The 24,259-nt window shown below is 53.0% G+C and overlaps 9 protein-coding genes across 9 annotated transcripts; 4 read left to right on the forward strand and 5 right to left on the reverse strand.

The window, feature by feature from the left end:
• Positions 1-738: 738 nt before the first annotated feature.
• Positions 739-1,902, forward strand: AYO21_01522 (hypothetical protein; the record flags this gene model as incomplete). Its single annotated transcript, XM_022651504.1, has 2 exons — positions 739-818; positions 1,149-1,902. 2 exons carry the CDS (start codon positions 739-741, stop codon positions 1,900-1,902), a joined length of 834 nt encoding a protein of 277 aa, XP_022516017.1.
• A 1,012-nt stretch (positions 1,903-2,914) lies between these two features.
• AYO21_01523 (hypothetical protein) lies at positions 2,915-5,311 on the reverse strand (the record flags this gene model as incomplete). Its single annotated transcript, XM_022651505.1, has 1 exon — positions 2,915-5,311. The coding sequence occupies one exon, from the start codon at positions 5,309-5,311 to the stop codon at positions 2,915-2,917; it is 2,397 nt and encodes a 798-aa protein (XP_022516018.1).
• A 210-nt stretch (positions 5,312-5,521) lies between these two features.
• On the reverse strand, positions 5,522-7,143 carry AYO21_01524 (hypothetical protein; the record flags this gene model as incomplete). The annotated part of the gene is made up of 3 exons (XM_022651506.1): positions 5,522-5,644; positions 5,707-6,786; positions 6,859-7,143. The coding sequence occupies 3 exons, from the start codon at positions 7,141-7,143 to the stop codon at positions 5,522-5,524; spliced, it is 1,488 nt and encodes a 495-aa protein (XP_022516019.1).
• A 1,110-nt stretch (positions 7,144-8,253) lies between these two features.
• On the forward strand, positions 8,254-8,792 carry AYO21_01525 (hypothetical protein; the record flags this gene model as incomplete). Its single annotated transcript, XM_022651507.1, has 2 exons — positions 8,254-8,541; positions 8,724-8,792. 2 exons carry the CDS (start codon positions 8,254-8,256, stop codon positions 8,790-8,792), a joined length of 357 nt encoding a protein of 118 aa, XP_022516020.1.
• Positions 8,793-9,362: 570 nt separating this feature from the next.
• On the reverse strand, positions 9,363-11,246 carry AYO21_01526 (hypothetical protein; the record flags this gene model as incomplete). The annotated part of the gene is made up of 1 exon (XM_022651508.1): positions 9,363-11,246. The coding sequence occupies one exon, from the start codon at positions 11,244-11,246 to the stop codon at positions 9,363-9,365; it is 1,884 nt and encodes a 627-aa protein (XP_022516021.1).
• Positions 11,247-11,503: 257 nt separating this feature from the next.
• On the forward strand, positions 11,504-11,887 carry AYO21_01527 (hypothetical protein; the record flags this gene model as incomplete). Its single annotated transcript, XM_022651509.1, has 1 exon — positions 11,504-11,887. One exon carries the CDS (start codon positions 11,504-11,506, stop codon positions 11,885-11,887), a length of 384 nt encoding a protein of 127 aa, XP_022516022.1.
• A 509-nt stretch (positions 11,888-12,396) lies between these two features.
• Positions 12,397-14,262, reverse strand: AYO21_01528 (hypothetical protein; the record flags this gene model as incomplete). Its single annotated transcript, XM_022651510.1, has 4 exons — positions 12,397-12,999; positions 13,051-13,223; positions 13,275-14,122; positions 14,183-14,262. The coding sequence occupies 4 exons, from the start codon at positions 14,260-14,262 to the stop codon at positions 12,397-12,399; spliced, it is 1,704 nt and encodes a 567-aa protein (XP_022516023.1).
• A 1,978-nt stretch (positions 14,263-16,240) lies between these two features.
• Positions 16,241-18,348, reverse strand: AYO21_01529 (hypothetical protein; the record flags this gene model as incomplete). Its single annotated transcript, XM_022651511.1, has 2 exons — positions 16,241-16,387; positions 16,450-18,348. 2 exons carry the CDS (start codon positions 18,346-18,348, stop codon positions 16,241-16,243), a joined length of 2,046 nt encoding a protein of 681 aa, XP_022516024.1.
• Positions 18,349-22,928: 4,580 nt separating this feature from the next.
• AYO21_01530 (hypothetical protein) lies at positions 22,929-23,872 on the forward strand (the record flags this gene model as incomplete). The annotated part of the gene is made up of 4 exons (XM_022651512.1): positions 22,929-23,074; positions 23,215-23,247; positions 23,335-23,443; positions 23,528-23,872. 4 exons carry the CDS (start codon positions 22,929-22,931, stop codon positions 23,870-23,872), a joined length of 633 nt encoding a protein of 210 aa, XP_022516025.1.
• Between the last annotated feature and the right edge of the window lie 387 nt (positions 23,873-24,259).

The following is a 24,259-nucleotide window of genomic DNA, read 5'->3' on the forward strand; positions in this document are numbered from 1 at the left end:
AGAGCGAGTTGAAGATGCGTGTAGTTAGTTACATTGGTTAGCAGATTCGAGCTTGTTCATATGGGTTTGCGGGGGTCTTTGATAGTCACAGCTTTGCCACAGCTACAATACTTCTTCTGTCGATGGCAAGTAATTGACGGCATCGGAGGAGTTCAGTGGGGCACTGCATTCAATTGGCCTAGGGGGTATCCCGAACAGAATGAATCAAAAACAGATCAAAACTTATCTTCAAGAGCCATTTCACAGAGTTGAAGAGTAGGTGCCAGTATCTGCTGCTCATCGCTCTCATGCGTCTCTATATGCGCAGCCTTGCTTGTCACGTGCTTGTGTATAGGCACTGAGCGGGTAATTGTCGGTTTAATATGGCCACCCATTCACCATTCGTACCAGGATCCGCCAGTCGGCTCTCATAGTATGTGAATGAGAGAACTTTGATCTTTATCGTCTTATAAAACTAAGGCTTGGAGCATAATGTCTGCAATTATGGTCTTGAACGAGGATGCCTGAGGCGAGCTCATCCGACAATCCAGGCGGCAACCCTCGCTGTGCTGCCTGTTGGTGAAGCATCAAAACCCCTCTTAAAAAACCCCCTACGCTGGCTCCATCTCCTGACCACCCACTAACACTCACACACACACATACACACACTCTCTCCGCGCCAGTGATTCCAAGGATTTCCCCTTTTCAATCGAAAGAAACAAATCCTACATTTCGTCCGTCATACGCCATAGGTCGACCATGACTAGCACATACGGCGTCCGTGAGCTTTATGGAGGGGCAATGACCGTGGAGTTACCGGTGGATCTGATCGATTCAAGGTAAGTGAGTCTCTTCCGATAAGTGTCAAGCAAGAGTCGGTTGGGACCGAGTCGAGACGGTATCAACAGCGTAAAGGACGGATGTATGACAGAGGATGGGGCTGAGACGAGACTGCGGGAATCGCTGAATAACGACACATACTTGCTCTCCTCGATTCCAGCCTGCCATAATATTCTATAGCCTGACCCCATCTCCCGACATTTTGGCACACGCATCATGCATACTGTTCTCCCCTCCGAACGAGCAAAGCACATCTCTATCTATCCATCTTATTCGTTTGGGGGAGGCATCTTCTACAGAGTGTTTCTCGAGTGCTGACAGTGCAACAGCGACATCCGGCAGATCCCCGACCATCAAGAAGTCTTCCTTTCGCCGACAACGCTGACGTCGGTCATTTTCGAGATCGACGACTACGTCCCGGCAAGCGTGACCCAACCCAGTCCGTCACCAGGGCCGACAACCACGACCTCGACAACCACGGCGCCTGACGGAACGACCACCACCACAACCACTACAGCCGTCACCCAAACCATCGTCAATGGCACCGCAGCCGCCCCGCAGCAGTCACGAGAAGATCTGGATGCCGAGGCAGCAAAGGTCCATTTCACCGACGTGATTTCGCCGCCGGACACGCTTGCGTCGCCGCTGCCGAACCCGCAACCCGTCCAGATGGCCGACCCCAGCCTGGCCGGGCATCCCGCGTACATGCTGGCAGGGAACATCAACAGTCACGAGATAGCGCGACAACCAACGACGACGACACCATCTCTCCCCACCGCCGGATCGACTTCTTCCTCTTCCCCTTCCGCTACCTCATCATCTTCTTCCTCCTCTCAACATCGAACCTCGCTGGTCCACCAGTTCCTCCTCCTAATCCGTCTCCCATCCTACAGCACTGACGTGTGCGTCCGCATCAACGTGCCCGTCAAGGAATTCGTCGAGGCCGGCCAGCGCCTGGGCTCGTCGTCCGACAGCCCCGCCACCCAGGCTATGATTCTCGAGGAGGTCACCCACGCACGCGACGTGTTTGCCCACATCGTCCGCTCCTTGACCATTAGGGATTTCAGCCTCTTTAATGCCTGAGAGTTGTTACTATGCTGGAATTCGTTCGTGCGTTTATCGCAATGGGATGGTCATTCATGAATTACATGGGTGGCGGTGGTGGTGAATGGAGGGATATGGTGAAGTCGCTCTCCGGCTTCAGATTCGGATACTCATCGAGAAGGAAAGGAAAAGAAAAGGTAAAAGGGCCCGGGGATGGTCGGACTTACATCAATGCATGAGTGGAGTTCCTCGACTCGACCCATAGATCGATCCTCAAGGAACGGAATGGAACGCGGCTGCAGAAGAGTCATAGGAAACGAGGGAAGGTAAAAGAGAAAAAGAGACCATCACTATGCCCTGGACCTGCGAACCGTGGATCGTGGACCGGGGAGACCGTACGGAGGCCCTGTCTTTTTCAGCTCTTCCTTCAACGCGGCCCATGGCACTTGCATACCTTTATCTACCTACCTAGGTATTATGTGTATGGAGTGAACCTGGGTCGCTCGGTGGAGTGTTGAATGCCGGCTTGGTCTACTATTCACTGTTCACCATTCATGCCTCGTCCGTCGGTCAGTCGGTTGATCAATCAGTCACATTACATTAGATACCTAGATAGCGATCAATACAAACAATGATTCATATCCATATCCATTCGCATGGACTTGACGAGTAGTACATTCATTCAACATGCGCAATCGCACTAGCTGGGCAGGACAGAGAGCCGTATTCAATTCTGTATGGGATCGTGAAAGGTCACATTCATTCATTCATTCATTTCTCACACTTTGTCCTTGTGACAACCAGCCCTGGTATGGACGCCAGACAAACTGGAACGCAACACACTCATCTGTCTGGTATGTACAGGCTCAGCTACCTTGAACACCGGCTCAAATCAATGTCTTGACTGTAAAACGCCTCTTTCCTGGACATGAACGTTGTCGACGTGTTGTAGTTGATGATGACACCGTCGAGGGGACAACATGCTTGCTTCTTCACCAACACTCTGATCCAAATCATGGTGACAAGCCATCCAATCCATCCAATCAATCAATCAGTCACTCAGCTCAATAATCTCAATCATCCGGCCCAGTCCACCGCCACTGCTGGTGGTGCTGCTGCCCGAAATCGTACTCTCGGCACTCTCTTCTCTTTTCAGATTCGGCGGCTCTTTGGCTTCTGGTTTCTCCTTCTTGACAGGACTCGCTCTGGGCTTCGGCCTGACTTGGACCAATCTCCCTTTACACTTCCCACATCGATGTTTCTCGACATCAACACTCTTACTATGTCGTCCATACTCCGCTCCGCATCCTTCGTCCTCCCTCAAGTTGAGAAAATCCCTAGCGGCTGATTTGTCCTGGCGGCCGACGCAAACCCAGAGATATTTGTGGTTGATTACATAGCTGTGTTTAGTAGTTACGTGCACGTTCTTCCAGGAGTCGACATCGGTCGATCGCAGATGCGACGTGACTTTGGCAGCCCACTGCTTGAAGCTTGCGCCGTGGGGTTGATCGCGCACATTACTGATCATGAAGTTCGTCAAGTGGCAGAACTCGTGCGCCAGTGTGTTGACCAGACGGTCTTCGCAGTCGATGATCTTCTCAGCCAGTTCGATCGACGCATAGTGTTGCACCTTCACTCCCGATTCCCTAGACTCATTTGCATCGCCGCCCTTGATGGGTGAGCCGGATGGTTTGGTGATCGTTCTCTTCCAATTCGCTCGGCCAGCCGTTGAACGCAGAGTCTTTGACCAGATGATGCGCACCCCGCCTGTGCTGGACGATAATCGGTCGAGTTGGGAGTTTGCGACCTTCTCGTCGAGCTCGTGCAATAAGTCGAGCGCAAGCTGTTGTTTCTTAGAGTCAAAAGCCTTCTTCCTTGCTGCAGCTGTCCGCTTCTCTTCTGCTAATCGTTTCTTCTCTTCCTTCTCGGGACTCTTGGACGGTGATTTCGACTTGGTCGGTGACATGCAAGGACTGGGAAGTGAATCAGAACGATCGAAAAACATGTCTTGCTCCTCGTCCTCTGAGTCTGACCACACTTGGAACCGACCAAGCAGCCCCTTTCTTGGAGACGTCGCCGGTGCCTTCTTTGGAGAGTACTCGTCATTCCACTCGTTGATCACATTATGATCCCAGAAAGCGTCCATACTCTGGCGATGTGGTGATTGTGGGATGAACTGTCGCTTGGAAGGGGATAGCAATTTTGAGGGTGATTTGAGTTTTGAGGGTGATCGAGGTGGTGTAGCAGGTGGTGTTTTGAAGTGATCTTCCATTGTGTCGATGGGCTTCTCAACGACGTCTTTAAAGTCATTGTCAAAATCGGTATCGACAGGCTGGTCCTTCGAGGGAATCATCAAGACAGGCTCAGCAGCAGGTGGAGGAAGCTCAGGAAGATTGTCGAAGTTTTTGAGACGATTTGGGTCTTGAAAAGGATTCCTTGATGGAATCTCATGTTGCGATTGAAGTGAGAGTGAGCTGGGTTGAGTATTAAACGTGGTGTCTGGAGAAACTGTCGGGGACGAGGTGAGGTCGATCGTTTCAATATCTCCTCTCCGAACATGGGATTCCTTATTCCCTAGAGAAATATCTCCCAGTGCTTTTGATAATGTCTCTTCCTGCTGATTCTCCTTGTCCGACCCTCCATGGTCACCAAAGCTGAGGCGTCGCCGAGTTGGCGATCCCCGGTGCAGCCGTCTTCGCGGACGCGTTTGTGAGGCTTTTACTGTTTGTCTGCGATAATCATCCTCGTCCGGATCTGACGATGAAGTTTCGTAGTAGCTCAGTTCGGCGTCATCGTCAACAATGAAGCCACTCAAATCTGTGTCCTCGTCATCCTCTTCGTCTGCGCCTGAATCTCCACTATCGTCGTTGCATCGGGCCTCCTTCATGACGAATCTGCTTGCACGATTAGACACCTGCTTCTTTTTGTGATAGTCACCTCTTGTCGGCCGCGATGTATTCTCCCGCTCTCGTGGATTGAGTAGGTTCTCAGTCTTTGACGACTCTGCCAACTTCACGGACCACCCGTCGTCTTCCACAGCCAAGGCCTTCAGTGGAATGAGCAATGAGTCTACATGGGCCAATCTCAGACTTCTCTGAGGACTCTCAGTGGAGCGGCGGTTGCTAGAAGTGACGTGGGTCTCGGCAACGTTTAGATTTCTAGGGAGAAGCGGGACATGTTTGAGGATGGAGCGGGATGGCTTTTCCGGCTTCGTGGCTTCTTTGCGACAACGGCGATTGCCTAGGAGCTGGGAGTTGTTGAGCTCACGTCTCTTGACAGGACTCGGTACTCCTTGTGGTTTCTTCTGCGGCGACGTGGATTCCTCGAGGACGGGCTTCTTGCGTGGGGACCGTCGCAATCCGGTATTTGTGCTGGTGGCCATCATCGGCTTCGGCGCAAAGATGGCGCTGAGATCAGGGAGGTCGTCTTCGGACGAGTAGGCGGACATGATTGCTACGCTGCTCTGCTCTGGTCAACGGAATGTTGTCGCTGTCATTAAGAAGTGAGAAGCAAGTCGTTGACGATTGTGTTTACGATTGTCTGCATTGGGATGCAATGCCACGGCAACGGAATAAAGTTCATGCCGCTTTAAATGCACCGATATCAAAAGCTGCCCCGCTTTGTCTTACTTTTATTGCAAGCTCCGTCCTTATCAAAACTACAATCTGTTCTTCTTGTTCTTGCCCTCTCGCCTGACAAAGTTGAGTCTTGGGTTGTAGAATGGTCGTACGGACCCTCGCGCCCTCGGTTGCAGGTCTTCATGAGGATTGGTGGGTGTAAACTCGCATCTTGTTCAGCACGCGCTCTGCGCAGACTACATGTTCTGGAAGAATTGTGACTCACCTCGAAAGTCTTGATGAGCCGCGCGATGGCCTTCTTCATTTCAATCATTGCCAGATTGCGCCCTATGCAGATCCGCCGCCCCGCGCTGAAGCTGAGATCTGCGTGGTCCCTTCGCCTGAGTTCCTCGTCGCTGATCCCGATCCAGCGTTCTGGTAGAAATTGCTCAGGATCAGGCCCGTATATCTCAGTATCTCTGTTCAGGACGGCCGTGCTGACTGACACATTAGTGCCACCAGGGATCCAGACGCCGTCGATGGTCGCGCCGGGGTTCGGAACGGTTCGTTCCAGCATGGTCGTCCTGGCTCGGTTTGCCCTGAGAGACTCACGAATCACGCTATCTAGGTAAGGGAGGCCCTGCACCTCAGAAAACTGTGGCACGTCACTCAGCGCCGCCGAGAGGATTTCTGCCTCCAACTTGGCCATTTTCTCGGGGTGCTGCAACAGGGTGACGAGGATGGCTGCCGTTGTCTGTCCAGTAGTCTCGCTGCCAGCATGCATGGTCGACACAAGGAAACCTACCACATCATTCGTTTTGACTAACTCCGGAGCTCTTCTGCTGGCTGCCAGGTATTTCCCTAGGAGGTCGACTTGATTTTCCAGCTGTTTCTCTTCGCGCAGTCGCTTCTGCAACCTCTGGGCCGCCAGCGCACCCAGCATCGAAGACGTTTCCAATCTTTGCATGATGGGATTCTTGAACAGCCACCGCTCCAATGTCGGTATGGCTGCCCAGAAATGCCAATGAGTGATGCGGTCGGCCGCGCCTCCGATGGTGTTTCCAAAGTCCTGCTGGTGACTCAAAAAGGCTTGGTCTTCTGTCAAGGCGATGCGCGAGATGCTGTCAAAAGCCCAATACCCCATTGTGGTGCCGATGGCGATGTTGGTCTTGGTTTTGTCGAGATAACTCACTAACGAGGAGATTGTATGGTCGAGCTCCGCCTCCTGTCGCAGAAAGGAGCTCATGGTGAAATTGCCCAACAGGAGACGCTTGACGGCACTCATTCGTTTTTCGTCCAGAATGCTGACAAAAGAAGTGATTTCACGACCCCGGATCATAACTCGAAGTGGCAGATAGAATGAGGACTGGTCAAAATGTCGAGTGAGCCCCTTGGAAGGATGTCTGACTGACATGGTTTTGGATGGGATCAATCATACCTTTGGCATGACATCAGTTGTCCTGTATATCACAGGAACGGCTGACGGTTTGCTGAAGATTACGCGGTTCGGACCTAACCTAACAACCGGCCCATACTTGTCGTGGAGCTCTGTGGTGAGTTGAGCAAAGTTCGTTCCTGTCCAGAATCTATAGACGAACCAGAAGTCCGTCAAGGCTGCGAGGAAAGGGCCTGGAACGTGGCGAAGACGGAGATATCGTCTGAGGAAGAAAGCGACAGTCCAAAAGGACAGGGCAAGGGCAGTGGAAGCCCAGAACTGGCTCATGATGAAGTCTAGGACGTGCATCATCTCGACAAGTCCTGTGTGGGACCAAATACTGATTTCGTCCCTGAGGCTGGCAGAAACACTACCACTACGAGGCAGGATAGGTACGAGGCATTGTTTATATATCGACGTGATATCTGTTCACTCCATAGATCGGCGAAACCAGACTCAGACTCGCCAGGACCAATTCCGTCTGAAATGAAAGTCAGGCATATCATAAGCATGATATTCTCAGATTCAAGGAGTGTTCAGGATCAGCAGCCCGCAGTGCTGTAGCCTCATCTGTAAGCATACACCCGGGACCCTGTTCTCCACACTACACCACTTGAGATGGCCACGACCTTTGGTGGTTCGGCGGGGTTCCGTGTCCACCAGAGCTGACAAGCCTCGTTTGCCAGAAGATGGGGTGCTGTGGGGATGTCAGCGTCGTTTATTTTTGGGATACAATACTGTTCGTGTATACCTGGTTCGTCCCAAGAGGGGGCTGACTAACCAGATCCCTGTCAGAGTCAATGGTTGATGGATTACTATACAGGAGATGATGCCAGGCATTATACCCAAAGTACAAGTAATACAGGAGGCTGGATATATCTATGATCATGTTCACGTGACCATAGCCACGTGATGTTAGGTCACGTGAGTATCGACCGACTCTTTATCGGCGCCCAGTTCTCTCAACCCTCCCCAAGGAGCCAATCCCTCGTATTCTTCGGCTAATTCATTTCCATTCCCGTTCCCATTGATAACATCTTCCCAAGAGAAACTTTCTTTCCCCCCCAGCCAGCCAGTGGCGTGAGGAGTTTCTCTTACCCAGATATCAACATATCCAGCCAACCAACCACCCTTGACACCTCAAGTAATTCTAGATCCCAAGGGTTGAAAGTTCACGCTGCAAAGGACTCGAAAAATGTTGATCACGCCACGTTCAAATACATCCGAGGGGCGAACGCTCTTCCCGCGTTTGCCGTGTTTTTAAAAGATACATATATACAAATAGCTATCCAACTTTACTTTTCGGTCCTCAAAAAGGGGGTGTTTCTTGACCCTTTGCTTTCCCTTCCCGGTTTCACCTCCTCTAAAAGCCCAATAACTTGTTGTTGATCGCTCATCATGAAGCCCACCTCTGCCGCCGTCCTCCACCAGATTGCAAAGCCACGGCTCGTGGTCCCTCTGGGGGGAATCAGACAATACACGGCCACCAGGGTGACGCTGCTACCCACGGCCCTGGCCCGCGCGGAAAGAGCCTCGGACCTCAAGGCGCATCCGGAGAGCGCGCTCACGCAGGAGAAGCTGCCTGACAAGAAAGGGAACCGGCACTGGTCCGAGGAGAATGCCACCCTGAGCGAAGCCGACGTAAGTTCCAAGTTCAAGTTCAAGTTCGACGTCAAGTCAGGCCAGGTCAGGTCTCGAAGGGTTTACACATCCAATCATCACCACTTTTCTTCCCCATCTTGAAATCGAGCCGGATTTGCAATGCATGAATGATAGAGAACCTGGGGAAATGGCGCAGAAACTCTCGCACCAACCCACGCCACCCACCCAGCCTACCAGCCTACCAGCCAACTGACCGTCTCGCACAGATCAAAGCGGACCGCGAAGCCGAAGAGGCGAAATCATCAGCCACCAAGACTCAAGACAAGAAGGCGTAAAATGCCACCGCTCCTTCGATAATCGTGGCGCGAGGTCTGTCGCGTATTGTCACGATGGGCATGTCGAGGAAACGAGAACCTGCTGCCCATATTTTCACCCCGGGGTTGTTCGGGGGTCCACTACCATATCCCGGGATTTCTGGGATGGAGTCTACCATCGTTCCACGGCGGATGGACAACGTACGGGCGTGTATATAAGGCGGGATTTACCAGTGATCACCAGTGACAGGGAAAATCGGCATCCATTACTGTCCTCCATAGCCAAATCCGTTTCGCCCAGATTGTGAACACAAAATTAACTATGGGTCCAAACCTCTCTTCTTCTCGGATCTCCTCCCTTCCTTCTCTTCTTGCTGGCAGTGACAATGGCAATGATCTTTGGATGATGATGATTATTCTTGATTGATCTTCCTGACAAACGCGGATTTTTCGTTGTATTAATCAACAGATTCATCTACCGCTTGCTCTGTCTATATTGAAACGGGACTCTGCGTGATGAAAAAAACCCCACTACCCAAACACCACGTCAGACGACGATTGACATTGAACACACTGGACCAGTCAGTGTTTTTATGCAAACCAGTAGACCTCGCCCAGCACAATGGCGCTGGACACGACAATCTGCATCAGCAGCGGCAGCATGTTCACGCGGGCAAACTTCCACTGACTCACGCGCACGCCCTTGTGGGCGAGAAGGCCCCTCCACAGCAGGCCGGCCAGGGAGCCGGCGAACGTGTAGCTGAACGCGCCGATGTTGCTGCCCATGGCGACGCTGTAGATGGCGGCGGGCAGGACGCGCGGGTCGCGCTGTACGTTTGCGGACCGCGCGAACTGCGCATCGCGGAGGATCTCGACCAGGATGATGGTCGCCCCAATGTTCGTCCCAGCCAGCGGACACAGGAAGGCCGCGCTGATGAAGCCGAAGAAGAAGACGGTCGCGGCGGGCGAAGTGCATGCCCGCGCGAACCCGATCGCGAAGACGCGGATCCAGCCGCGCTGGGAGAGGCCGCGGACGAGGATGAACTCGGCCATGGCGAAAGGCAGGAGCGGGATCGGGAGCAGCGAGACGGTGTGCGCTGTGGAGGGGAAGCGTGACGACAGCGCGCGAAGGAGAGAGGTAAGTGATGTGTGATCGTCCTTGGTGCTGGGGTCCGGAGGGGCCACAGATTCCTTGTTGTGTCGAGACCTTGCACAAAGGGGAAGAGAAAGGGGTCGAGGAGGAGTAGATTCAGTACACCGGGTATTGTCTTTGGCTCGGGTGTCTCCCGTGTCTTTTGCCAGGATCGGTGGCGATGGTGATGAGGACCCAGACGGCTTGGGTGACGGGTACCCCCCGTTCTCTAGGACAGGAGGCTCCTCCAATTGATCGCCTGCCGAGACGTGGATTTGGATTGGCCCTGATCTTCTGTCCTCCATCTCCGACATCTCTGCCGCGGAATCTCGCGATTGCTGTCGCACAATTTCCCGACCAACCTCGGGGTGAAGCCAGTCGCTTACAACATTGAAGAGGAATGCCAACACACCGGTGGGCGCCGTCACCATCCAGACCTCCACCGCATGTCCTGGCACGAAGCTCGTACCGACGAGCACCGACACGGTGACCAGCATCAACGCGCTAAGGAAGAATGCACCTGTGCGGTCACGGAGTTTGCTCCACGGGTCGTCCGTCAAGGGTGTCAGCGTTTTGGGGATCCTCTTCCAGAACATGCCGAGAAGAATGGGATAGTTCAAGGCCGCCGGAATCAGAGAGGGAAGAACGGTCCACTTGGTAAAGTCGGTCAAGTAGTTGAGTCCAAAACTACCTGTGATGAGAATGTTGGTCGGGTTGCTGCTCACCAGCACCGCGGAGGCAGTGTTTGCAGCCATGAACTCGGCAAACACCCAGGCTGTCGGATCAAGGCCCGTATGCTGGCTCAGATATGCCAAGAACGGTGTACCGGAGAGAATGAGCGGATCATTGCCCACGACACATGCCGTGAGTAGAAAGAAGGCGTACAAATAAGTGAACAGCAATCGGCCAGAGCTGCCACCGCGTTTAGAGACATAGAATGCAGTGGCCTCGAGGGCACCAGTACCGTCAAGGGCGATAGAGATGTAGGCGAGGGAAATGAAGAGAACAAGAACGTCATATGGTTTGACCGTCTCGTCTCCCACAATACCAAGTCTGATCGTAGAGCCATGAATAGTTGTTGTCGCAAGGAGCAGAACGACGGCGAGGACGGGGGCTGTCGTGAGAGACAAATGGACATGAAGTTGGCGACTAGACAGGCTTCTGTGCTCACTCAGTCTGATGACCCTTGTATTCACAAGCGTGGAGAGAAGAAGCTGTTGCAGGGGTGCCGGTAGCGGAATCTTGATCGGCCAGATAACCAAGATGGAGACGACGCAGAAGACAGCGAGGATGAAGCCGGAGTGGCCGTTGAGAGAGTCTGGTTGGCCATCGGTGCTGGACATGCCCCTTTCGAAGTGATGAAAGCAGATCTCCGGACGACGCTTGTCACTTCCATATCGACCAAGTACAACACTGATGGGGCATAAGGACTTGAGATATAAGGTCGGGGAGGGTGTTGGAGAAGCAGCCGAGAATGACGTCGACAGTCCCGCCCTTGGCATCTCTTGGCAATATCGTGGCATCTGTTCAACGTTCGATCTACTGTACCGAGTCCCTGTAACGGCTTTACTTCTATCAAGTCGCCCCTTCCGTACCCATCATGGCTGTAACCTTCCGCACCCTGCACGCGCCTGTTCTGCTCGTCGCGACCTGCCTCACCTTTGGCGGCATGATACCCTTTTGGAACCCGCACGGAGCCATTCTCGAGTTCGGACTTCCTGAGCGTGTGGCCGTGTCAGAACCCGCCCAGGCGAGCTTCGTCATCAGTGGAGCACGTGTGTCGGCCCTAGGAATGGCAATCTGGGCATTTTATCTTCAAGGCAAGCTGGCGGCGGTAGACACCATCTTAGCGTTGCTCTTCTATGTCGGCGCCGTTGATGCCTACGTGTGCTGGCAACAAGGCGTGCCTATGAGCGCCATCTTCAGAGCGGTTTCGGGCATTGTTATAGGAGGCTGGGGAATGCTAGGCTTGACCGCCCGGTAGAGCGCAGAAAACGTCCCAACATGTCCTTGCTATGGGTTTCAAACAGAGGACTATCCAAACGACAGCCTGCATACCCTATCTGCACTCACTGTAGGCTACGTCCACGCCCTTATTCACGGCGGTTGCTGGCCAGCGTGGCAGATTCGACCTAAACAGAAGAAAGACATAAAGAGAGGAGAAGTATTTCCAGTATTACGTCGAGTGCAGTTGCACGCTTCTCACTATCTCCCACCGATCCATTGCACTGCCTCTGCTCTGACTTGTCCACTTTTGCTACAAAATTGGAGAGCTCCCACCATGTGTCTGTATGCTGCCTGCAATACGATGCCTGGGCTGTCTGCCCGTCAACTATGTTCCATCTCCCCATGCTTGAACATGTTCATCTCTCAGCTCAGTTACTCCAAGCACCCCTTCGTATTCGAATATTCGCGAGGCGGGGTGGCCGACTTTCCCTGTTCCCAGCTTGTGCCAGTATCTACCATGTCGAGGTCGACCTTGGTCCCTGACTCTCAGATCTTCCTCGACTGCATACGAGCCAGTCCAGCTGCGCAGGTGTTGTTGTACCAATTCATGTTGATGCTGTCAATCCAGAACTGACTGACCTGACCTTGAACATTGGCATAGAAGCTCAGCGTCGACATCTTGTAGAAGAGATAGTTGAACACAATCTGTGTGAGTTGGCACTTGTTGAAGTCTGGGCATGGGGGTATTCGGAAATGTTGAGTGGCTACCACCACCTCCGCCTGAGTAACATTGTCCCACTGGTACGCCGTTGCAACGAAGTCACATATCTGGCTCAAATTTCTGGAGCCGTTATCGCATCCGACATAGGCGGAGCTGGCACTGAACCAGTAGTTGTTGTCATAATTGCGAGGGCCGGCTCCGAACGAACTCGGTGGAATGGAACCTGCGCCGGTAGAGCCACTAACAGTGTTGTTCAGATATGGAACAAACTGGGCAAGTCGATTGCCTGATTGTGGGGGAAAGGGTTCCATTGGTGGCGGCACATAAGCCCATCCGTCACCCCAAAAGAAGTGCTCATACGGATTGAAAATAGGTGGGAAGTCTGCAGTGTTGTTGTCATTCGTGGAAAAGACGGGAAGGTCGTCAAACTGCATGTGGTCAGCAAGCCTTCAACCCAAAAATCCCCAATCGCAACCTACTCCAATCTGGAAAGGACCGGTCTGGCCACAGGCGGTTGGTGTTGCAGACGATGGTGAGGAGGAGCTGGCCAAGTTGGTGGACGTCTGGATTGTGACGGACCCTTCCGCAGAGTTTGTCGAGGTGGTGCCCGACTTGGTAATGGGACCTATGCCTGGGATGTACGAAGGAGTCGCTGCGATTCGGTCAGCAAATCACCCAGCTCTGTGTGGCAAGAGGAACTGACTGGTTGTCTCCCACGAAGTGAAAGTCAATGTTGACCCTCCAGCCCAATTGTTACACCACCCAACCTCTTGCCCACCTATTGTTGCAGAAATCCACACGCATGTTTGTCTCTTTTTCAAGTGATCGCTATCGGGCAAGCTCGCATCATTGCTATATGTGGAGATATCGTAGCTGTATGCTGGTGTTCCATATCCGCTCACAGGGGCCAGAGTTGTGGCGTAGACCGTGGCAACTTCTGTGACTGTGGCCGTGTACACGGGCTGAGTTGGTAGGACTTTCGTTGAAGATGTATAGGGGGTGGGAGGGCCGTAAGAGAAGTCAGTGCCAGTTGCAGGTATTCCAGAGCTTGTGTCCGTAGGTCCGACGATGGATGAGCCGTCCGAAGTGCCATTCCAACCAGTAGAGGAACTAGAGAAGGGGACGTGAAAGGTGTTATTGGAAGCACTGAGCTGGGCCTCCTGGTGATGAGACGTAGTAGCTGGAACAGGCCGCACAGTGACAGTAGTGATTGCCGCAACGATGGATGCTGACGGTTGATATGTCCAATCAGTAGAGGAAGGACCCTTTGACATGTAGAAAACGGATCCGCCAGCATTGGGAACTTCGGTAGCTTCGTAGCCAGATACAATGACAGGGTCAGTGAAGGTTTGAGTGGCGGGTCTTGGTTGAGCAGAAACGGGATTCTCAATGCTCTGGATGCTGACTTGCGCAGAGTCGAGGCTAGCCATCGAGCTCGCGACCGCATTGGGATCTTGCTGAACGATAGTGACTGTTGCAGGGATCTGAACGACGGTTTGGGTGATTGTAGCGTAATTCCAGAGAGTCACGGGAGAGCATGGTGGATTTGGCCTGCCGGACCTCAGTCAGTACATGATCAAAAACGCCAGGGAGATAAGAGTGTCTGCGTACGCTTGTCTGATGGGCAGGACACCTCCTTCACAGAACCCACAGACCGCACCCAAGAGGAGGATGGAGATTGGGAGTCTCATCGTGACAACGTGTAGTCGGTGACTTTGGTACGTGATTCCTCTTGCTGTCGAGGACGAAGTCTGATGACTTTCGAAAGAGAATGATCAGATGATGGCAAAGAGAGGAGTGATGACGAGACTGAAGAACAGTTGGAGTCACTGGTGACAAGGAACAAGTGATGGGCCGTGAGCGATGAAGGGTAGAGGCGAGAAGGGATTTAAAGGAGTGATGACCAGAGGTGAGAATGTCGATGACTCAAATGAAGGGTGAGTAGATGGTGAAAGGAGGACTGAATTGATCATGGATCGCAGTTGACGACTTTAGTGAGAGACTCTCTCTGTCTGTCTCTTTCGTCTCCCACGCTCTCCTCTCATTTCCCTCACCATTCCAGACTGACCCCTCAAGGTCACCTGTCCCTTCCGGACTTCTCATCTCTCTGCCAGACTCTGGCCACAGACACTTACTTCCTTTCACCTTTTCTGGAACCTTGTCATGAATTGGGCCATGATTCTATGCTGTGCGCGCAACCTGCGTCTTTCCGTCGATCTAGCCAGCGTGCCAACCAACCAGCTCAGTCTGTTTCAGTGATATTTTCCTAATATCCCGTGAACTTATCCGCAAGACCACTTCAGTAAGATCACAACGGAGCAGGTCACAGCACGTGGCGGAAACATGGTGGAAGGACAGAGAACCATGCACCGTCTCGCGCAGCTGCATACTCATGCAAGTCTTTCCTGGACCTGTTACCAGCCACAGTCCTCGGCCGGACAACATTTCAATTGCCGGCTCTATTTTGCGGGTGGATTGGTTCATCAAGAGGAGGCATAGCCGTGCAGTGGACCTATGAGATCGACATGAAGATGTTTGCTATCGGCCGGATATCTGTCAGTTCCACCTCCACAGTACTTATGCGCTCCGCCCAAGTGCGGCAGCCTCGAGGTTGGCATAAGAATATTCCTTCCAAATCCTCCGGGTACCTACAGCTGCCGACCTTCATGCCGGAAATTTGGTCACACAGAGCTCAGGATGATGAAACCCTAGACCCGGTCTTGACCTTGAACAGCCTGATGAGATCAACCTGTTCAGATGTGAGGCGCATCGCGGCATCTTGCTGACGCGCCTGGCTAGAGTCTGTCAGCCTTGTGCAGGACGCATCGCAAGACCGCAGCCAGCGGGCACTACTCTTGCCACCATGCAGGTGCCTCCAAGGATTCCTTCTCTTGAAATAACTCCGATCATTGTCCTGCAGAGGATCTGTTCCCCTTCAGGACGACCATAAAATTTGAGAAGGCTTCCAAGTTCTCAACCCCAGGCCAGAAACCAATAAGGTTAGTCTCTTGGCAGGTTGGATCCCGATTCTACCCGTTCTCCTGTACGGCGGAAACGGATTTCCCAAAGAATATTACGAAAAAGGGTCAAGGACGAATCTGGTGAGAAAAAGCACATGGTTCAATTCCTATTCCCACGAGCAACAGAACAATTCCAATAATTATGCATCGGCGTCACTTAGCATACATGATCGTCAGACCGGAAACGAGAAGATGGCTGTTTTGAGGAGCGGAATCGTTGAGATGCGACCGATCCATGGTTGATTGCAATGAACCATGCATCTTCAGAAAACCACAATCCAACCACAAGGGATCCGTCGTATACAAAAAGCACATGATCGTAAATAGTCGTGGGTATTTCGTGATGCGCCCAAAGATACCACCGCTGAACGCTTGCTTGCACCCAAAAGCATCCCCCCTTGCCCTAAATCAATGTGTCGAATCAACCAAGAACCATGAATAAACAGGAGCAGAATACAGGTATCGGAAGAAGAGTCGTCATGGGTATCTCTCAATGCAGGCCGTCAAGACTCAATGATCAGAAGAGCTGCGCTTCGAATGTATGCCTCCGTTTCGAGGATCGTGTCGAAAATCAAGATCGTTCGTTTGGGGGGGAACTTCTGTGCCTCTGACAATGTCATCGCCATCTTCAATCAGATGCATCGCTCTTTCATCGGGCAGCATTATCCCCACTCGTCGCCACAGCTACCAGCGCCTCCAGTCGATTCATTCCTCCACCAGTTCCGTTGCGGTCACCAAAGGAAGTCGTATTTTGGTGGCGGCTTTGTTCAATATATGGAGCTGGCGCAAGACAGACCTAGAGACGGATGAGTTCCGGCTCGAGAACAAGTCTCCATATTCACGTGAGGGGCAACTTACATTCTGATGTGTATCGGGAGCTAACGGCCCATGCTGTGGTTCTATATATCCACTACTGGGCATGATCATTGGGTGCACTTCAACTGCAGTCATACCAGGAGTAGGGATGCCGTCACTGCTACTAGAATCTTCAGGCGACGTTCGAGTTGGCGTGGGTCCACCATACCATGCTTGTCGTTTCGTTCTGTTGGCTGAAGACTGTCCCTCCAGCGCCTCACGTGTCATTTGCTGGTGCTGTTGAGCCGTCATCGCGGACGGGGGCGGAGGTCGCATGTCAACAGGCCTGGGAGCATCATGGTAGCGGATTCCCACGCTCTGGATTTCATTAAGTGTCTGCTGACCCCATCCCCCTGCTCCCAGACTTCGGTCTGCGTGTTCATCAAGGTCAGGGTACTGGCTGGGACGAGGGCCTTCCCACGAGACATGACCCTGGCGTATCCGGGGATCCTGGCCCGCAACTGATGAGGACATATTCGTGTCGACCTGCATAGGGCTTGGTTGACGACGTGGAGGAGTGTACGAGCGGTGCTGAACATGGTCAAAACTCTCTATTCCTGGTAGTCGAGGGGCTTGTCCAGCCGCTGCTGTGGCGTGTTGAGCATGCGCAGGTTGGGGAGCATCTGGTGTCTGCGAATATGTCAACCCGCTCGTCGCGGGGCGTCCGTAGTTGAAATTTCCGGCCGGAAAAGTTGACGCGTGCCACGTTCGCCTGCGCCAGTCTTCTCCAGGTGGAACAAGTTGGCCAGGAGCAGCAGGGAATGTAGCAGTGGTTGGACTAGCAAACACACTTGAATTCGACGATGCGTGGGAACTTGGTGGGCCCATCTGGTTTAGATAGCCAACAGGGTAACCGGGAGGATATTGGTTCTGATATGGATTAGGCCCTGAGGGCACAGACAAGCGGCGGGAATGTGGCCTCGAGCCGAAAAAACCACCCAAGCGAGCGTTGCTGGAAACTGGTGAAGTCATTGAGGACAAGAAGCCTGGACTACCAGGGGTGGCAGAGAAGTTGGCAGAGGTGGGCGTGCTCATACCGCCGGGTGAATTTGGGTTATATCCACGATACTGAGCTGGAGGAGTGTGTGGTGGTTCAAGTCCCAAGTTCGGTCTGGTCACGTTCTCGTTGGCCATAAGAAGAGGCGGTGGTCGTCGTTTTCCATCGGTGACTATGCTGTAGTTGGAGGAGGTCGAGCCAACACTTGAGGCGGATAGATTGCGACTGTGACCACGACTGTGACTCCCGGTGCTCCCAGCGGTGCCGGTTCGTGGGCGACCTGTTGGTCTGACACGATCGGTCCGGATCTGTCGCTGAAATCGAGTGCCGGTGGCGGCAAGGGAGTCCGTCGGAATCTCCTCATTGACATGAACGGTTTGAGCGTGTTGGCGCAAGTTGTCCAGACGAGAGAATCTGCGATTGCAGTGACATTGAAACGGGCGTTCACCCGTGTGTTTTCGAATGTGACGAGCCAGGTGCTCGCTTCGAGTAAAACTGAGGTTGCAAGGCGGGTAGCCGGTGCAGAAGAATCTCTGACCTTTCTTCTTCCTCGAGGCAGAGTCTGCCTCACCTGGCTCGGCTTCATTGTCCGAGCCAGGCTGGCCGGTGTCATCGTCGTCCAAGTCCATGGCGCTTGACATTGCTTCGTCGCCATCTCTTCTCATTGTAGACTCATCGCCTTCAGCATCCGCTTGTTCCATCTGCGTACCTTGACTTGGGCGCTGGGAGGTGGTTGAAACGCTCGGCCGGGACTGTAGGGCATGATCTGTGACTGCTACTTTGGCCTCATCCAACACTGTCGATGCATAACGATCCGGCCGCGGAGTGGTCGGTGATTCCAAGTCATCTCTCCTGTCCTTGGATGGCAGATTGTCGCTTAAGACGAGGCTGGAGATGGCTGCCATAGTGGGGTTGTAAGGTGAAGCAATGCCAGTGCGACGGCCAGGCGCTCTCGAGGCTGCGGCACTACGCCTCACAGTGATGGCACATCCGGAGCGGCCGTGGTTGACGATGAGGGAGGCGGCGTAGTCGAGGTCAAATTGAATTTGACGATGATTAGATCAAGGTGCTGGGCTGAAAGACTTGACAGACAACGCCGCAGTTCGAAGGTGGCAATGTAACGGGCCACTCTCGGAGGGGTTGGGGAACGGTGATAAGGCCAGGGACTTCCGGGTGCGAAGAAGGGTTCAGCAAGGATGTTGCGGAAGCGAATTATCCATACGATCGACCTGTGGCCCCGGGGGATGGAGGGGGAGGGGGAGGAGGCAAGAAACAGAATAGGGGAGTGATGAAGCAGCTAGCGAGAGATCTGAGAGAGACCTGAGAGTTGACAACTGGCGGCGAACGACAAGATCTTGATGCGGTTGATCGCAGACGCAAGGACTCGGAAGGTGATTGAAGCGGGAGGAGAGGTTATTGTTGGCGGCGAGGCATGCCCCTGGTGTGAATGGTGGAGTCGGTGCTAAGTAAAGTTAAGTAAAGCAGGGCTCGTTGGTGGGCTCCAGGCGGGTGGCAGATGACGAGCCTCAAGGACACTATGGGGTGGGTCTTTAGCGGGCGTCAAAAAGGCCACCCAGTTGAAAAGAAGTATCTACCTGGGCCTGCTAGGCAAACGAGGGGAGAGGACTCGGTGAGGATGGCACCTAGGTGGATGGGATGTGTGCTAGCATTTAGTCAGCCACGTTTGCCACGACGCAGGTGCGGATAGGGTGGCTAGGTTGATACGAGAAAGATGATGTTGGATATTGGATGAATGTTCGATGGGGGTCGATGGGACGAGCGGCGCGAAGGCCATGGGCTGTTGGCTCGTGGGTGCTGGGCGATGGAATGGGTGATGGTGGTCACTGGTCATGGTTGATGAATCACTAAGAAAGGGAATGAGTTGCATGTGCAGGGCCGTGCAGCGCAGTGCAGAATGCAGCGCAGCCGCAGGGGGCGTCGCATTGACCCAAGGTTTTTCTCAATCTCATAGAGCGGGATGGAAAGTTGTGCAGGTCCGTCAAGCCGACAAGTGCCGTCATCATCAACCACACATTGTGCCACATATCCGGAGTGCTTGAATGGTTCCTGTCCACGGTGCCTGTCTAGGCATTGGGCTAGCCTCAGAAGGCTTGGGAAAAGCCCCCCTCGAGAAACTGCTTGATGCGCCTGTCTCGAGTACCAATAGGCTGTGGAAGTGAGTGGGAGGGGCAAAAAGTGATTGGCGGGGCGAGGCTGATGCGGTTAGTTATTCCAAGCAGGTACTCGTACTTGGGGGGCACTGGGGGGGAACACACAGCCCACTACTGTACAGTAGGTTTCCCTCAGGCGCTCGTGGCCCTAACAAGTACTCGTGCGCTGGGCCTAGTAGGCTTCGCACGCTTCGTTACCGCAGTTTCTACCCGCACAGACTTGCCTCGTATGCCCGTTGATGCGCATGATTAGCCCCGGCGTCAACCAACGTGATTGCCCCTCGTGCAACTCTCTGCATCCCTGCAAGATCAGCATCGTAGCCACTGAGCTTCGAGTAGGAAATCTTAAAAGGCCTCTTCCCTCTACAGTTTTGTGATTAACTCTGTCGCTATCTCGCAACTCTGACCAGACCAAGCCATGACTTATGCACACCCAACATACTTTACGAGGTACTTTGTCTGTGAAATGTCCCACTGCCCCTCTCGCCTGGCCTAAATCTGCGTCTTTTTCTTTTGTTCTCGAATCTCAATGGGCTTGTAGGACATTTGTGAATATATCTGAGTTATGGCCTTCTTCCCACCTTCTCTGTCAGCCCTTTCGAGGGTCGAATCATTCTCCCGCCTCGCAGCCGAAGAGCGAGGCCGAGCAAGTCATCCCCCGTCTTACGCTTCGTGTATCGGTTGGACCTGACTCACCCTTCTGGTTGCGCCCACAGGACCCTTTCTTGTGTACGGCATGCCCCGCATATCCGTGTCCGCCCCTCTCTTAGAACACCCGAGATTAAACTCGCAGCGCAGGTTTTCTGACACCTTTTCCTCCTTCGCTGACCGCATACCTGCCGCAGGATGCCACGGGTCTCTCGGATTCCGTGATCCAATAGACATGTTGTCCTCAGCCTTAGGCCCTCCTCAGCGATTACATTTGATAGGTACAACCATGGTACGTGAAGAGTGGGTAAATAGTTGTAGTCGCCGAGAATAACTGACCCTAGAAGGGCAAACTCGTTCGGTCGGTCCAGGAACAGGCACAGGCGTCAGGTACCCCCCGAATCCAGGATCCAGGCCCCGGTCGTTCGCGCTTTTGATTTCCGATTCCTTGTAACGTACGTATCAGATGGCTCTGTCTCTCTCTCCGGCTCTCCTCATATACAAGTATGAGGGACATGGATTCATAGAGTAGATTAACCAAACCTACCTGAACTTCATTCCCTTCAGCATGCCGGTGAATGGTGCTCAGCTGTCAAGTAACAAGGCATGTGCTAGAAATCATGGTTCGTTCGACCCCACAGTCTTGACCTGAAGGTGGCGGGGGGCGGTCTCCCTCAGAAGAGCCCATTCTCTACACGGATAGGCTTAGGCTTAGACCGGGAAATGGTAGAACTCTTGGCTGATGTCAAAGGTTCATACGAGGTACACCGTACTGGTGACAAGGACTCTGTGTGGTAAGTAGACGGCTCGGCGGCACCAGCGGTAAGGTACTTGGAGGTACTTTGTAGGTCAAAAATGGCGATAACGATAAGAAATAGTGTCTAGCACCGATATGGCTAACCTCAGCCCTGTAGCCAGGCCGTGCCGCCACCCCTTAAGACCTTGAATAGTTATCACATATTGTCGTCTACGAGATTTATTATGTCCAACGTCTCCGGCCCAGATTGGAAATCCTGCAAAGGCCGGCTCGCTGTTCACCCTGCGTGCTGGACTTCGCACGATGATCTAGCATGAGAGTGTATGACAGGCTGAGCATAAAGTCCTCGACCTTGTGGGCGTCTGGCCCTCCCTCCACCCACCTTGACCGCTTCTAGTTAACCAAGTCGTCGATTTTAGTTCTTCGGACTGACGGCACCGACAGCCCCCTTGGCCATGTCTCGAAGCATCCATTTCAAGCTGACACTGGCCGTCTTGAAGTGATGGATCGGCTCGAAAGAAGTATATGAGGGATTGGTGCCAGCAAATACACCTCCACGGACGGCTGCTCTTACATGATTGAATGAGTGAACACAGATACAGTCTCCTGGCCTCACACCGTGAGCCCAGAAGCCAGAAATGAGGCCCCGTATTGTCTTTCGAGCTTGCCTCGAGGAATTGAACCTGGATGGATTAGCTGTATCGATGTATATCTGCCGTCATGTCAGCCTTGCAGTCCAACCCAGACCATGCATACTCCATACCCCAGATATCTGGAGTCGCCTTTTGGTTTTTGGAGGGAGCAAGGGGGGATTCCGGGGTACATTCTCTTCTCCAATGTTGAAATGAGACAGGACATCACAAAACCCTCGGGCTCGAAGCATACAATGAGGAAAATGGAACGGGTGGGAAAGGCCTGTCATCGTTGTCGAACGATGCGGAATCCCCTGTCGAAACTGCATCAGTGACCGGGTTCATTGTTTCATCGAGCAAAGCAAACGAGGAAGGTATGTGCTTGACCGTGATGCGGTCGCCGAAGTTGATACCGATTGATTTTTCCCAATCCCAGAAAGCCTCGCTGACCTCTTCCAAACAGTCTCTCCGTCGTCAAGCGAGACTTTGATGCCTCGGGAATAAAGACGACTCCGATGACAAGCGAACCCAGGCCAGAAAGTCGCCTTATCGATCGCGTGTATCGCAGTCATACCGCCCGATGGTTGCTGGAAATGAGTCCAGAAGACCTTATATCCTCGCCCCCAGGTAGAGGTGAAATAGACCCTCAAGTCCATCTTCAGAGACATGGGGACTGGGTACCTACGAGGATGCTCAGAGTCGCCTGGTTTCGTCTGCCTCCAGAATATGCGACAGAGGCTATAACTTTGGTAGTTTAACGGATGACTTGTCTTGTATCCCTAACTCTGGGAGAGCTGCCCGAAGGAAGAGGATAGCCATTCAGATGCATATGCACATGGTGAGATGTACGATGGATGGAACTCCTGTTCAGAACCTTCCAAAACACCCCGCAACTCAACCCCGTGGGTGTCTCGGAGTGAAGAACCAACAGATTTAAAGATATAGATCCCGCACTCCGAGGCTCGGCTGGAGGGGGAAGGCTATCAGCGAGGTCTTTCCGGACAGGGGGACGAGAATGCCCGCCTGAAGAATGACGAGTCTCCGGCCATTCAAGAGCATCGAGCAACTGCGGAACGGTTCTCGCCGCAGGAACAGAAGAGCATCATCTGGAGGATCGACTGGCGGGTCATGCCTGTCATGGGCGCCATATTCTGCATTTGTCTCCTTGACCGGGCAAGCGAAAGATGCTACTGCTGTAGAGATCAGCTCCCTCTCCTCGAACCGAATGCTGACTGGTTGCGTGTGTTTGGAAATTCGGGGCCGCAAACATCGCCGGCATGCGCTATTCCATCATCACACTGGTCTTCTTCCCGACCTACATCGTCTTCGAGATCCCAGCGACGCTGCTCACCCGCTGGATCAGCCCGCGCCTTTTCCTCTCCAGCGTGGTCATGACCTGGGCTGTGATCCTCATCGGCACTGGGTTTGCTCGCGAATGGCAAGTCATTGCGGCTTGAGAGCCTTCTTGGGATTCTCGAGGCCGGCTTCTTTCCTGGGTGCTTGTACTTTCTGAGGTGAGCCTTCCAGACATCTCATCGCTCGTCGGAACTGATTGAATGGCAGTACTTGGTACACTCGCTACGAGATGCACAAGAGGTACGTGATGCATGGCTCCACACAGGTGCTCATCAAGCCAGGGGTTGCGAGTGCGCTTCTTCTTCTTCTCACATGTGTCTTTCCCAGGTGTTCCATGTGGTATTTCATTGCCTCAACATTCACCTCATGTGGAGGCATTTTGACCCATGGCCTGATGCAAATGCACGGGACTGCAGGCCGCGCCGGTTGGCGTTGGGTAAGATTTTCTTTCTCCAACGGATTCCTTCCTAGATGTCGAGCGGGACTGACTTTCTGATGGATAAGATATTTATCATGGAAGGTGTCAACTGCCGCCATCGGCCTTGCTGGATCTGTGCTCCTGTTCGGGTTTCCCGAATCCAAGAAGAGATACCGCCATTTCCTCTCTGATGCTAAAATGTCCTTCGTGCTCGCACGCAATAACCTGGACCGGAACGATGCCGACATCACGCCATTCGACCTCTGGGAGTTTCTGTCGCACACGTTTGACCTCAAGCTCTGGTTGTTTGGCTTGATTTACTGCTTTACCTTGATTGTCGGGTATAGCTTTGCGCATTTCCTGCTCATCATTCTGCTCCACAAGCTGGAATTCAGCTTGGCGGCCGCCCAGTGTCTTGTGGCACCGCCCTATTTCCTAGGCGGCTGATGTCGGTGTGAAAGTCATCGAAGGTGACACTGCCTTTAGATATACGATACGACAGACCGGACACGGTCTCTTTGAAAAGAGCAATTTCGAAGCAGCCGTGGACGACCCTCGGCTGGGATTGAAATAGCCGGGCTGAGCAAACCAGTTTAATGTACTTGATATCGTTGATAAAAAAAAATGGATAGGTCCACAAGAGTTAGCCGTTAAAGAAACGTGGTCAAAGACCCGAGTATCGTTTGAAGAGTGAAGAGTTATAGCTAAACTAGCTCGTTGTTGAATGAATCTCTAATAAACACCCTACATATTGTCAATATAGGGGCCGCCTTCCCCGCCCTTGGCCAACGTCATGCACGCTAAGATCACATGTGTCTTTTGCACGATCCACAA

This window comes from Fonsecaea monophora (assembly GCF_001642475.1).
Source record: "Fonsecaea monophora strain CBS 269.37 chromosome Unknown Scaff6, whole genome shotgun sequence".
In the NCBI taxonomy this organism is placed as follows: domain Eukaryota; kingdom Fungi; phylum Ascomycota; class Eurotiomycetes; order Chaetothyriales; family Herpotrichiellaceae; genus Fonsecaea; species Fonsecaea monophora.